Genomic DNA, 12,870 nt, shown 5'->3' on the forward strand with positions numbered 1-12,870 from the left:
TAAAAAAGTTTTGCAAAGATAATTCACCCTTTCTAAGCTTCGCCTTAATATATATTTTAAGGAGATGATCAGACTTTGTTTCTTTGTGAAGTCTTCACATGAAAAACATTGTGATTCTATTTTAGCCTTCCAATATTGGTTTTTTATATGATGTTCATCATCTTCACGACATCCAGGTGGAGTATTTTCCTTCACGTTCTTTTAATATCTTATATTTTAAAAATCAAAGAACTAAATTAGATCAATTTTAAAAAGAACAAACCAATTTGACCTATATTTATACGTAATGAAAACAAAATTAAACTGTTTATCCACAGTGAAAAAAGTTAAATATAATAAATGAACATTGAGATAAGAAAAGCAATTTAAGCATAAAATTAAAACAAATACGTGTTTTTGCGTGTTTATATGAAAAATCTCACTGAATTCTTCGGAAACCTAGAATCCATTTCAAACGGACAACCAATATATATATATATAATTTATCTGAGTGGCGTTAAATTTAATATAATTAAAAAGGGTTTCTGTTAGTTAAGTTTTCTTATTTTAAAGAGTTAAAATCTTCTTGTTAATTTCTATTGTGTGGTAATTGTTTTGCTTTATAAAAAAGAAGAAGATATTAATATATGAGTGATAGGAGAGAAATTGAAAGTAATATAATTAAGAAAAAGGAAAGAGTAATTGTGTTTTTAAAAGAAAATAAAAGAGATAAGTAGTGAGTCGAACACATGGGTCGGGTCGAACTTAAGAAGAAGGCACATACATAGAAATCTGCAGACATCTCCGACAATCGTCCTTCGCTCTATCTTTGAAAGCACCAATCAACATCATTATTTTATTATTTTCTTTATATTATATTTATTATTATTCGGAATCCATCGCTTTTTCTTGAAGATTACTGCATCATCCATTCCTCTTATTTTAATCTCTGTATCGCACACACTCACTCACGAGTAGCGTGCCCGTTCTTCTGCTGCGCCTTCACATCAACGTTTTCGTGCACTCAACTATCTCCAATGGCGTCACTAATAGCTGTGTCGCAGACCCAATTGCTGTATATTAAGCCCCGTTTGGTGTCGCCGCCTCATCAATCACGCTCCCTTTTCTTGCCAACGGGGTTACCAGCGGGAGTTCGAGGGGTCCGGGCTACCATGCCGAGAAAGGCGGTTATTGTGTCGGCGGCGACGGCTGAGACGCCGAAGAAGAAGGGGGAGTCTAAGGGCTTCGTGGAGGAGATGAGGTTCGTGGCGATGAGGCTGCACACCAGGGACCAGGCCAAGGAGGGGGAGAAGGAGGTGAAACAACCCGAAGAGAAAGCCGTTACCAAGTGGGACCCAACTGTTGAAGGCTACCTCAAGTTTCTTGTGGATAGTAAGGTCGTTTACGACACGTTAGAAGACATCGTTCAAGAGGCTCCTCATCCTTCTTGTGAGTGTCGCTTTTCTCCCTGGATATTTTAGTTAAATGGTTTTTTTTTTCTTTTGTCTGTTTTGGATGTGCAGTTGATTGTGGTGTTTATTGTGAGGTCATTCTTGCGGCTGATGTGTGTCTTGCGTTGTGGTTTTCTGTTCTACGAGTTGCACGAGTTTTATGTGATGGTTGTTTTAACTCCAACTAATCATGAGGGCAATTAATAATTATTGCTGTATTTGATAGACAAATGCTAACTAGTGTCTCTTCTTAAGGAATTGAAAGGAAATTTGTTTCTTCTTTCAAGTCCTTAACCAGTGCCATACTGGTTACCAAGTGAGCTGTGGTGAATCTTAGCCCTTTTTGTTGTTTAATTCTAGAGGCTACTTAAGGAGTTTGAGTCTCTGCTCCTGTCTTTGGCTATTTCATTTCTTTGATTTTTAATTTTTGCTTTGGTGTGCTCATATTGTGATCTTCATGAGGTCTCCCATTTTTTTATTGCTAATATTGTGTGCAAACGATCATCCATAGTATTTTGGGAATGAAGGCGAGATTATATATGTGGGTACAAGTGGGATAGACAGGGTTACAACAAGGTCATTCGAGAGTATCCATCACCTGATTCGTTCATGTTTGACTTGATGATGCTGAAGATAAATTGATTGTAACCAATTTTTGTGAGCAAGATTTTTCTAATTCAGTGTGTTTCTTGTTGTTATCCATATAGGTTGTACTATTCTGTTACATCTACCATATCTACAACTGACATTTTGGTGTCGGTATATATATATGTTTAAATCCAATTGTTAAATGCCCTATGCACTTCTCTTTCTTGTGTAGATGCTGAATTCAGAAAGACTGGATTGGAAAGGTCTGAAAGTTTGAAAGAAGATTTGGAGTGGTTCAAGGAGAAAGGTTATACTATTCCTGAACCTTCTTCTCCAGGACTTACCTATGCACAGTATCTTAAGGAATTATCCATGAAGGATCCTCAAGCATTCATTTGCCACTTTTACAACATCTACTTTGCTCATTCAGCTGGTGGTCGAATGATTGGGAGAAAGGTAAACAATTACATACATGCTTAAAGAGGTTCAATTATGTTGTTACATTTTTTTTAGAACATCTTTGGTTGATTGCTATTATGGGCTGGAACATCAGTTTTATGATTTATAGGCGCATTCATATCTGGGGACATATTCTCATTTGTCCTCTCCCTATGGATTGTTTACCACTCTATATTTCTCCTCTGAGAATGTGAGAACATAATGAAGTTTTTAATGAAATGGGAATATCTCATCTTTCCTTTACGTCTGCAATGTTTTATGTCTGATACCAGTAGTAGGTATATATGATCTGGCATGTGGCTATTTCCACAGATATTTGCAGAATGTTGCACATATGTACCATATGTTCTATTTTGTTAGTATTGTCGATGTTAATTAATCAATAATACTAAAGAGTGATACACGTATAATTAGCCTATCACTTAAAAGAACTATAGACATCTCAGTCCAGAGCTCTTTCTGAAGCATTTTGATTATAAGCTTTTCAAAAGTAAAATACACAATGCACCTGAACCTGATAAGCAATGCAACAGCAAGGATTAAAATTGTGCCTCTTTTAGTTTAGGTTAAACCCCTTTAGTTGTCCCTATTTATGTGGGATTTTCCCAGTTTGATCCCTGTTTTTTTAAAATCCCCAATTGAGTCCTAAAAAGTGCTAATTTGAATCAATTGAGCCCTTGCCGTTAATTTGGCTTAACGGGGTTAAGTTTTTGATGAGGTTGGAGGTTGGCATGTCAAGTTTTGTAAACGTGACATGCTGAGAGGAATGTGCTTGTGCCGTCGTCAGCACCATGGGCAACCCTAGGCCGCCGTCAACCACCCTGCCGCCTTGCCGCAACCTCGCCATCACCCAACACCAGCGTCGCCGCCGCAAGACCACCTTGTGTCGCCGTCACACAATCAATTTATAGCATTCCAGCAACCATCTTCATCTTCTCCAGCAGAACCCTTGAACGAACGCGAATCGCAACGCTGTCCCGAGTTCGATTTCTCCACCAGTTTGCGAACATCTTCATCAACCTCCCTCACCGTCATTCAAACACCACCCAACACTGCAAGTCGTCGTTGTTCCCCCTGGTGGTTTGGTTGCCCCAATTGATGTCGTTGTTCCCCCCGGTCTCGATCCATCTCAGACCTCTTTCTTCCAGGTGCCTAACATTCCAACCGGTCTTGAGCCATCGCTTGGCTTCTCCATATCGTGCTTTAACATCTGGAATAATTGTTGTTATCTCAAAATAGGAACCCCAATTCCAAAACAGAACCAGAAAGCCATAATCCCAAAATCTCGATCATCAACTCAAATGAAACTTACGAGATCAAGAACACAAGAAGCAAAACTCTGACCCCAAACGCAATTTGAGAAAACAAGAATAGAGCACCTAGAAGAGAATTCCTAAACAAGATCAAAAACCCCAATTTGCAAGAACAAATTGCAAACCCTAACCCCCAATTCGTGAGACCCAAAACTGCAGAAAAGATTTAAGAGAACACCCAAAATCGCAACAATCAGGAAACCCAATTTCAAGCACGATTCCAAACACGAAAACTCATTCAAGCCCTAGTCATCTTCCATTTTCTTTTTCTCTGATAAAATGCCAACGAAAGATAGCTTGATGTCTGAGGAAGACGATGTCGATGTCTGAGGAAGACGATGAATCTTTGGGTTTCAATTTTCAGAATTTTCTTTTTAATAATATATTCCACGTACAAAGGTATGAGAATGCCACGTTTAAAAAAATTGACACGTCAACTTCCAATCTCAGCAAAAACTTAACTCCGTTAAGCCAAATTAACGGCAGGGGCTTAATTGATTCAAATTAGCATTTTTTAAGATTCAATTGGGGATTTAAAAAAAACGGGGATCAAACTGGGAAAAACCCACATAAATAGGGGCAACTAAAGGGGTTTAACCTTTAATTTATTACTAACCATAAAAGAAAAAGAAATGACAACAAGCTTCTTACAAATCTGTGGGTTCCTACTTCTTTTTTTTTGGATGAAATTTGTTTATCTCCAAATGTAATTGTTCTTACAACACTGGACATCCATTAAGCTTCACTATGTTCTAAATATTTTGCTTTCATTATCACTTGACGAGATAAATGCTAATACTTATCCTTTCTATAATCAGTAAATTCTTCCTGCATCTTACAGGTTGCTGAACAGTTGCTTGACAACAAGGCATTAAAGTTCTACAAATGGGACGGTGACCTTCCCCAGTTGTTACAGAGCGTGAGGGACAAATTGAATAAAGTTGCTGAAGTAAGTTTCTTTTGATTTTCTTAATTATTTGCATACATTTCTTTCCAATTGTCTAAGGAATCATCAAGAGGTTTATTTCTTTTGCGGTCTTATACGTAATTAACAAAGGATACAGTGATAGCTTCCAAATTTTCTTAGTTAGGGTGTTGAATTTACCTTTTTGATATTCCTTTTTTTAACAGGGTTGGACTAGGGAAGAAAAGAACCACTGTCTGGAAGAAACAGAAAAGTCGTTCAAGTTATCGGGAGAGATTCTCCGACTGATTCTATCGTGATATTAAAGTGCCCTGCTGTATGTGCTATCTGTGTAATTATGGTTATTAAAGTGCATGGCGGAAGCCAAGAACATTATATGTGAATTATTTAATTTCCAATGCAAAGAAATAATAGGACTGATGTTGATTAACTTGCTTTTGTCAAATGGGGGGCTTTGATGGGTCCTAAGACAAAAAAAAGGCTTCCATGATATTGATAGAAGCTGACTTTTATTGATAACTCTTGAACTTGATCAGAAAATTTAGAAGTGTAAAGATAAATTTATAGGTCAGTATCTACGTTGAATTTCAATCCTAAATCTACTTCCTTCTGGGATTTTCCTGTCAATTCAGGCTCCACTTGCTTTATCTATCTTTTCCTTAAATTCTTGTTCGCTCTAAATCGTATATCCCTTGCCCACAACACCACCTTTATTTCCTCTCTAATGTGCTAGATTCACCGTGTCCTCAAGGTGAAGGAAAAGGTCAGGATCCTATCAGATTGCAAGAGAAACATCCAATTATTTAGATTGCGGTCACTTTGATCTAAAATTAAGTATTGTTTGGAATACATTCACTATTAACTAAAGTGGTTATTCTTGGAAAGCAATAACTCATTGAAACCAAGTACTTTTTAGACTCTAATCACTTTCAATTATTAAACAAAATGATCTAAAAGATTATAGCTTCATTAAAAAAATGTGATATCTTTCAATGTATACAAGATTTAGTTTATTCTTCTGGATGGTTAAAAAACATCTGTAAACAAGTTGGGTTTTGGACACTTAAGATTTTAATTATCTAGACATTTGTACCGATAGAGTTAATAATTTGGTCCATTCCAGATGATTTGGTATTAACCTACATGGAATGAGGTGTGAGTTAACTGCATTTTCTTTTTAATCATAGAAAAAATATGAATATTTCTAATTATTAGATTTTCGTCAAATCTTGTGTCGACCTTTCAATCCAAAGAGTTTTGTCTTAATTTTTGACTCATGTCAACCTATGGCTTGGGTCAACTCGTGTTCACCATTAGAAGAGCGAATAAACTTGTCTCAACCTTTAACTTGGACTTTTTGTCTCAACTTTTGACATAAATTGATCATAACAATCTTTGGTCCGAGTTTGTCTATCTCGACCTTTGCCTTGTCTCGACCTTTTTTGTGGGCTAATCCGTCTTGCCTTGCGGCTCGAATCAGACTATCTCAACCTTTGACTTTGGTCAATCCATCTCAACCATCAACTTGAAATGATTGGTTTTAACCTTCTATCAAAAATGACTCATCTCCACCTTAGATCTATCTCGTCCTTTGACTTGGATCGCTTTGGTTAGTCCATCTCAATCATCAACTTGAAATGATTGGTTTTAACCTTCTATCAAAGACGACTTATCTCTACCTTAGATCTATCTCGTCCTTTGCCTTGGATCGGTCTGTCTTGATCTTTGATTTGAGTTGGTTTATCTTAATCTTCAACTCAAGCATATTAGTCTTGAACTTCAATTTTGGTCAATTCATTCTAACCTTTGACCTAAGGTTTTAGCTTCCTTAATTTAGATCTTCCTAAAATGAGACTTATTCAAGAATAAGTTAAGATTGATTATGAAGCCATGGTCAAGTTGCCTGCTCTAGTTGTGAACGCTTCTGGGAAGACAATTTTTTGTGCCCATGTAATGAAAGAGCAAGGTAGACCAAAATTTATACTTTTTTAGTAGGGTTAATTTTTCTCATTTCACTCTCCAAAAGGATGCAAGAAGAAACCATGGTCCAGATAAAAGTATTTTGCGATAGAAAAAATTGCTAGAGGGTCCATCATGAAGTCATAAAGCAAAAAGTGTATGCTTTTTTATCTCCACCCGCATAATTTTTAGAATAACCATTATACCCTTTGTAGTAGTGACTTCTGAATTATTATTTATTATGAAAATATTCCAAAACAAGCTTTTCGATATTTCTGAAATAAGATTTTCAAAACGCACTTCATAAAACATATAAATACATTATAGAAATGTTTTATAAAACACATGAAATAAATTTGGGAAACAAGCTTTTCGAAATCTACATGGTAGCTTCCTAAGCAAAGGTGCAGCAGGGAATAGAGGTACAACGTAATGACGACAGGTTCAAAGGCAGTTGTGGCACAATTGTAAAGCCTATCTATCACAGGGCGCTCGTTAAGAAGAAAAACTACGTCCTCTTTTGTTGTAAACTAACAAATTGTATTTTTATGATGTTAAAAAAACAAAGATGTGTGCCTGTTACCCAATCACTTGGAAACTCTGACATAATTCAACTGCTGAGAAATCAAGTTACTCTTTCATAGTAATCAACTACAACAACGGTAACCTGAACTTTAAAATAACATTTTAAAATTACAACATATGTATCCCTGTATTAAGATTAAAACATTCTTATTAGCTTAATTATCTTAAATAGTATTTATAATTTTTAACGCTAACACTAATAATAAAACTTGGTACAAACTAAAACCACGAACATATCCGCGATGACTTAAACCTCGTTTAAAGGATAACATTACTTAACTATACCAACAGAAGAACATTCATGTTGCTTCGTAATCTCCACTCATTTCTTTGGCCATCACTATAAAAATTTCTTGTAATAGTCAATCTGGGCAATTTTCTAATCATCAAACGTGCTCATGAATCCACCAAGAAAGCCAGCTCCATTACAGCTTCCACACAATATGTCTCTTTTTCCCCTGCTAGAAACATTCATTGGATACGAATTAGATTGCAGCCAAACCAATGAGACTTCAATCAAATGAGTATAATCCAACTCCCAAAGCCTACTGATATTTGAAGTTCAAGGAATGGAGTTCAAAATCACACAAATAATATAAATAATGGTAACAGGTCATGCTTAGCCTATAAACAATTACAGTTCAACCACTACAGAGAACCACGTGAAAATCCTTGCATTCTAGTCACCAACTTTTCCACATCCAAAAATAAGGTGGCTTAATGAAACAAACTAAGCATTCATGACAATATTTAAAAAGGGTAAATCTTTTCAAAAGGCTTTCAAAATCAATTCAGCCCCTGGTTTTGGTTTAGCATACTCTCTCATTCATTTCCAACATTTAGCCTTAGATTTGGTTTTTGAAAGTTGCTCAACATATATCCTTTTTTCATTTTTGTGAATGGCTTTGCCAAACCAAACCTTTGTTAAAGGGCTGCAATAAACATACCTCCCCTCATTTTGTGGTGAAAATGATCTCTTTTGAAAAGTGAGAATGCAAATCTCTTTGGAATTTATTTATAGAGGCATATGGGATATTATAATAAATGAACCATGTATTCCTATGCATGTAATTAATGATGTGCACAAAGAGAAATATTTTTCCATCTGGATAGCTAGCTGATGAAACAAAAAAGGCTCAATATGATGTGAAAAGAAGGAAACGCATAGCCTCTACCCTCACCTTGGATTAGTTCTACAGAATTTCTATGTGAAAGACGACCAAATAAATGTGGGAAATTTTGGAGGTTACCCATTAAGGAATTGAAAATGGGAAATGATGAAGGAAGAACACATTGGTCGGAGAGTATGAAATGTTCACAATGCAGTAGGGTGAGAGCATCTATGAAGTCCATATAAGATTCAATCATGTGGTCAATTATTTGGTTGCTCTAGGTAAGAAATTTTATACTCAAGAATTAAATATAAAAATCTTGAAAAGTTTGAACAGGTCTTGGCAGTCAAACATGTTTGAAATTTTTGAACCGAAGGGACTTGAAATTCATGCACATGACAACACTCTTTGGAAAGTTGAGAGAACATGAACTTGAGTTAAGAAGACTCAATGATGAGTTAAGAAGGCAACAAGAAGAAAAGAATTGCCTTGAAAGATGACTCAAAGAAACTGGATGCACATTTAGATAGTAAAAATCTAGGTTTGCTTGTCAAAAAGGTTTCAAAGTTGTTGAGAAACAAGAACAAAAACAAAGGTCAGCAACCGAACAGGATAAGAAAAAAGAGTTGATCAGCCCTCAAACATCATATGTTATAAGTGTGGTAAGCCTGGGCACATGAAACCTTAATGTCCCTTATTAGAAACTAATCTTGGACCAACCAAAAGAACCAAAAGTTTTTAGAAAGTTTAGAAAACCATCTTATCCATCTCATGTCACTTGTTTCTATTGTATGATGTCAAATCGTGCTGCTCATTATGTATTTTAGAAAGTTTTTCTTTTATCCTTTCTATAATTTTATTTATGGGTGTATCTTTGTTATTAAAACTAGGATTATGTATTTGACTAGAGTACCATAATTACAGTGATTTGTTTCCAGAGAATTGGTTCTCCATATTTTCTAAAATAAACAGTAGGCTCATGTATTAATAGGACCAATGGCCTCATTATTGAAATGCTGAAGAAATATATTATTCTTTCTAAATTTGAGCATTGCCCTTAGAAAGAGAACCTAAACATGCACCCAACAGATCCAACAGCCTCTTTACCCTCTACCAAATTTCCTGTCCTTTGAAAAAATCTACCCTAAACACAAAACCTTTCTCACAAACCTAAACTCTATAATCACACCTTCCTTTGTATATGAAGCAAATGGTAGGAAATAGAAACAAGCCATGGTTGTGGAAATTAAAAGGTGTTAAACATGAACAGGACCTGAGAACTTGTCACCCTACCAGCTGGAAAAATCCAGTGGGTGTAAGTGGGTATATATAGTGAAATATTGGACTGATCGGACCATTGAAAGTTATAAGGCGAGATTAATGGCCTAAGGATTCACTCAAACCTATGGTGTGGTTTACTTGGAGACGTTTATGATGAACAAAGTCATAGTAATATTGTCATGAGAAAATCATGATTGGGATCTGCAGTAGTTCGATGCGAAGAATGCATTCCTACATGGAGACCTTGATGAAGATATATACATGGACTCCCCCTAGTCTATGAAGGACATGTTGCTGCTGGAAATGTTTACAAGTTAAGAAAGACTTGATATGGGCCGAAACAATTCCTAAGAGCATGGTTTGGTAGATTGACCGAGGTTATGACAAGTTTGGGTTTATTCTTAATGAGGATTTGTAGAAAGAAATTTATATGGAGCAAGCAGTCTCTTGGAGCCTAATTTGGAGAATTTAGCACTTTTGTCCAACAATTTGGAAAGACTTGCAGTAAGGTGGATCATTCAGTACTTTACCGTCATCTGAATGCTAGGTGTAGTATATGTTGATGACATTGTTCTTACAGACAATGACCACCATGGCATCTAGCAAGTGAAACAATACCTTTGTAACAATCACATTCTCTTAAAAAATGAAATAAAATCTATTGGAATGAATGTGAAGATTCTAAGAATATTTTTCCTAATTAGTATTAAAATATTAGGATATTTTTGTCTTGATAATCCCCTACTTACTACACAACCTTTGTTGAGAAGGATCCATATACAACCAAAGGACATAATGGTATTGACATGGTTCTCTATAGAAGATGGAGTTTTAAATTAGAGCGAAAATTTGAGTCCCAATTCTTCCTTAAGATGTTTCGTCCAAAACAAGGGCTAGGCGAAAAGATAAGATGGTATTGATAGTAGAGCAGTCTGATCAATCTGGAAATCACACAATACCTGAACTTAAAAAGAGTTTCTTTATGCTGGTTCACTAAGACTAAGGGCCAATTTAAACTTGATGAAAACAACAGTGACAATAACAAGTTAGATGGTTGCAAGAATGTACCTGTTAGCTCTAATGTACATGCACTTGTTTCCTGGAATTTGAGGTGAGTTCTGATCGCTATGATATGATCATGTGCTTGGGTAATTGAAACAACTAGACATCTTTTATACAACTCTTTCTAAAATATAATTATGATTATTGGAATCTAGTATCATTAACACCAAATTCTGGGAAACAATTGGCTACTACCCAGTCATTATTCGTTTCAACTGTTGGTAGTGATCATCTTACCTTGAAAATTATTGTTATTGCTGACTGAAAAGGAGAAACAACTTTGCAGTGATGACTTGACCAGAAGCATGATAACAACAATCCTACTTCCATTTAGTATTACAGATTTCAGTCTTGAGCTGTTTTGGCTCAAATATTAACCCTATCTGTTCTTTAATCGAAAGCATGGTGTGGAAAAAGTAATATATTGTGAAGTTGATTTGCCATACAATGATACAACACATAACATGGAATACTCACAAGCTCACACTAATAATAAGGAATAGAACCTGAAATGTAAGATCTAGTGCCCTTACCTGCATAGCCAACATAATCCACCAGCTTTAAATTGTCCATTGAAGTGATCTACAGAATTAACTCCAGTACCTTTGCATTGAGTGCATGATATTGCACCTTGCAGTTGAGAAGAAAGACAGCTCAGTGAATTAAATGCCAAGATTTCTTATGGAAGGAGAAAAACTTGCACTGTACGATAGCTTTTGAAAAATAATGTGAAAAAGCAACAGGCCACAGTCCATCCTCAAGAATTATTGGTATTCCAAACAGACACTAATTGGCATCTGAGGGCCAAAGTGCATGAATGCATCTCTAGCCCGTCCTATTGACTTATATAACGGGGAATAAGACACTAATACTAATTAACGGATGAGTAACAGACAAATGCGTAGTTTTCACTGAATGAAACATCACTTTGTCACTATATCCTAAGGTGATATCAGTACAAACTATACTCAAGTTAGTAAGTGATCAAGTTAACAGAGTTTTAAAACATGTTTTTTTTTTCACTACTGGCACGACAATTTTCAAGGAAAAGGTCTAAAATTTCTCAACAAGACAAGAAAGCACCCAGCAATCTATACTTTTACAAAGTCCATTTTCATCTCCTTGTACCAAACTAACATTTGTCATTTGACATGCCCTAGAGTTATCAATCACCTAGGGAAAATTCATATTTTCAATTTCAAATCTTAATGATACTACTTAGATTTAAAGATATTATTTCTATATTGTGATGTTCTTTGTGTTCTCTTATCGTTGTGCATAAAGAAGGATTAGTGTTAAAAAAAAAAATACTCAACCCACCTACAGAAAGAAAGAAAGAATAAGAAAAAAACCACCAAACTGAAGTGCTTACGAATAGCAATCCACATTTTCACTAACCATTTCCTTCACAGTCTGGGCAAACGATACTCTTTGCTTTGGTTTGTTTATTATCATCCGTAGCCTGCATTAAATCAGCACTAGAGAAGATTTCAACTCACGACACATGAATTTTCAACACAATAGAGTCTTGACATAATAACTGGATACCAAGAAACATGTTATTTTAAATGGGACACAAAAATCAACCTTACCTTAACCTTCAAAGATTGAAAGTTCCGAACTTTAGAATTGTGGCAGGCTTCGTTTATCCAAAAAGCCTTTGGGGCAACCAAATTACCAGTAACTGCTTTTAAAGTGATAGCAAAAGTAGGAAAAACCACATTCAGTTATTGAAGTCTTCCAAAAGACGCGTGAGAACGCACAGAGAGAGTGAGCTAGTTACCTGGTCTGCACGAGGCTTTGAAGGAAGAAAAAGGAGCAAAACTCAGAGAGTGTGCCATTGATTCACAACCTCAAGTTCTCTGAATACACTCTCTTTAACTTGCTGGTAACCAACCAACTAACACTTGATGAATGGGTTGACGATGAACCTTTGTCTGCGGAAAGATCAATAAAAACAATATTAATAGGTTCTTTAGTACTGTTAACATTACTAAAAATTTATATAAAATTAAATGATTTAAATATTTAGGTTGTAAAATTTAAAATAATTTTTTGAAAAATTACATGCAGGCATTTTTTTATCAAATTAAATATTTAACTAGAAAATTTAATTATATTGTTATAATATATATATATATATATATATAATTATT

General features: G+C 35.4%; 2 protein-coding genes across 5 annotated transcripts; one reads left to right on the forward strand and one right to left on the reverse strand.

Moving 5' to 3' along the window:
• The first annotated feature begins 665 nt into the window (after positions 1-665).
• Positions 666-5,145, forward strand: LOC108332029 (heme oxygenase 1, chloroplastic). Its single transcript, XM_017567120.2, has 4 exons — positions 666-1,428; positions 2,251-2,474; positions 4,632-4,739; positions 4,922-5,145. Exons 1-4 carry the CDS (start codon positions 1,017-1,019, stop codon positions 5,012-5,014), a joined length of 837 nt encoding a protein of 278 aa, XP_017422609.1. The 5' UTR covers positions 666-1,016; the 3' UTR covers positions 5,015-5,145.
• A 2,167-nt stretch (positions 5,146-7,312) lies between these two features.
• On the reverse strand, positions 7,313-12,667 carry LOC108331041 (protein BUNDLE SHEATH DEFECTIVE 2, chloroplastic). 4 transcript variants are annotated; one of them, XM_052877214.1, is made up of 5 exons: positions 12,498-12,667; positions 12,307-12,398; positions 12,113-12,176; positions 11,248-11,344; positions 7,313-7,717 (listed from the first exon to the last, which is right to left on the reverse strand). In XM_052877214.1, exons 1-5 carry the CDS (start codon positions 12,553-12,555, stop codon positions 7,639-7,641), a joined length of 390 nt encoding a protein of 129 aa, XP_052733174.1. In that variant the 5' UTR covers positions 12,556-12,667; the 3' UTR covers positions 7,313-7,638. The 4 variants fall into 4 exon arrangements, with proteins under 4 accessions (XP_052733174.1, XP_017421145.1, XP_017421144.1 ...); XM_017565656.2 differs by having other exon boundaries at positions 7,313-7,720; XM_017565655.2 differs by having other exon boundaries at positions 12,307-12,401.
• Between the last annotated feature and the right edge of the window lie 203 nt (positions 12,668-12,870).

Source organism: Vigna angularis, chromosome 4 (assembly GCF_016808095.1).
Source record: "Vigna angularis cultivar LongXiaoDou No.4 chromosome 4, ASM1680809v1, whole genome shotgun sequence".
Taxonomy (NCBI): Eukaryota; Viridiplantae; Streptophyta; class Magnoliopsida; order Fabales; family Fabaceae; genus Vigna; species Vigna angularis.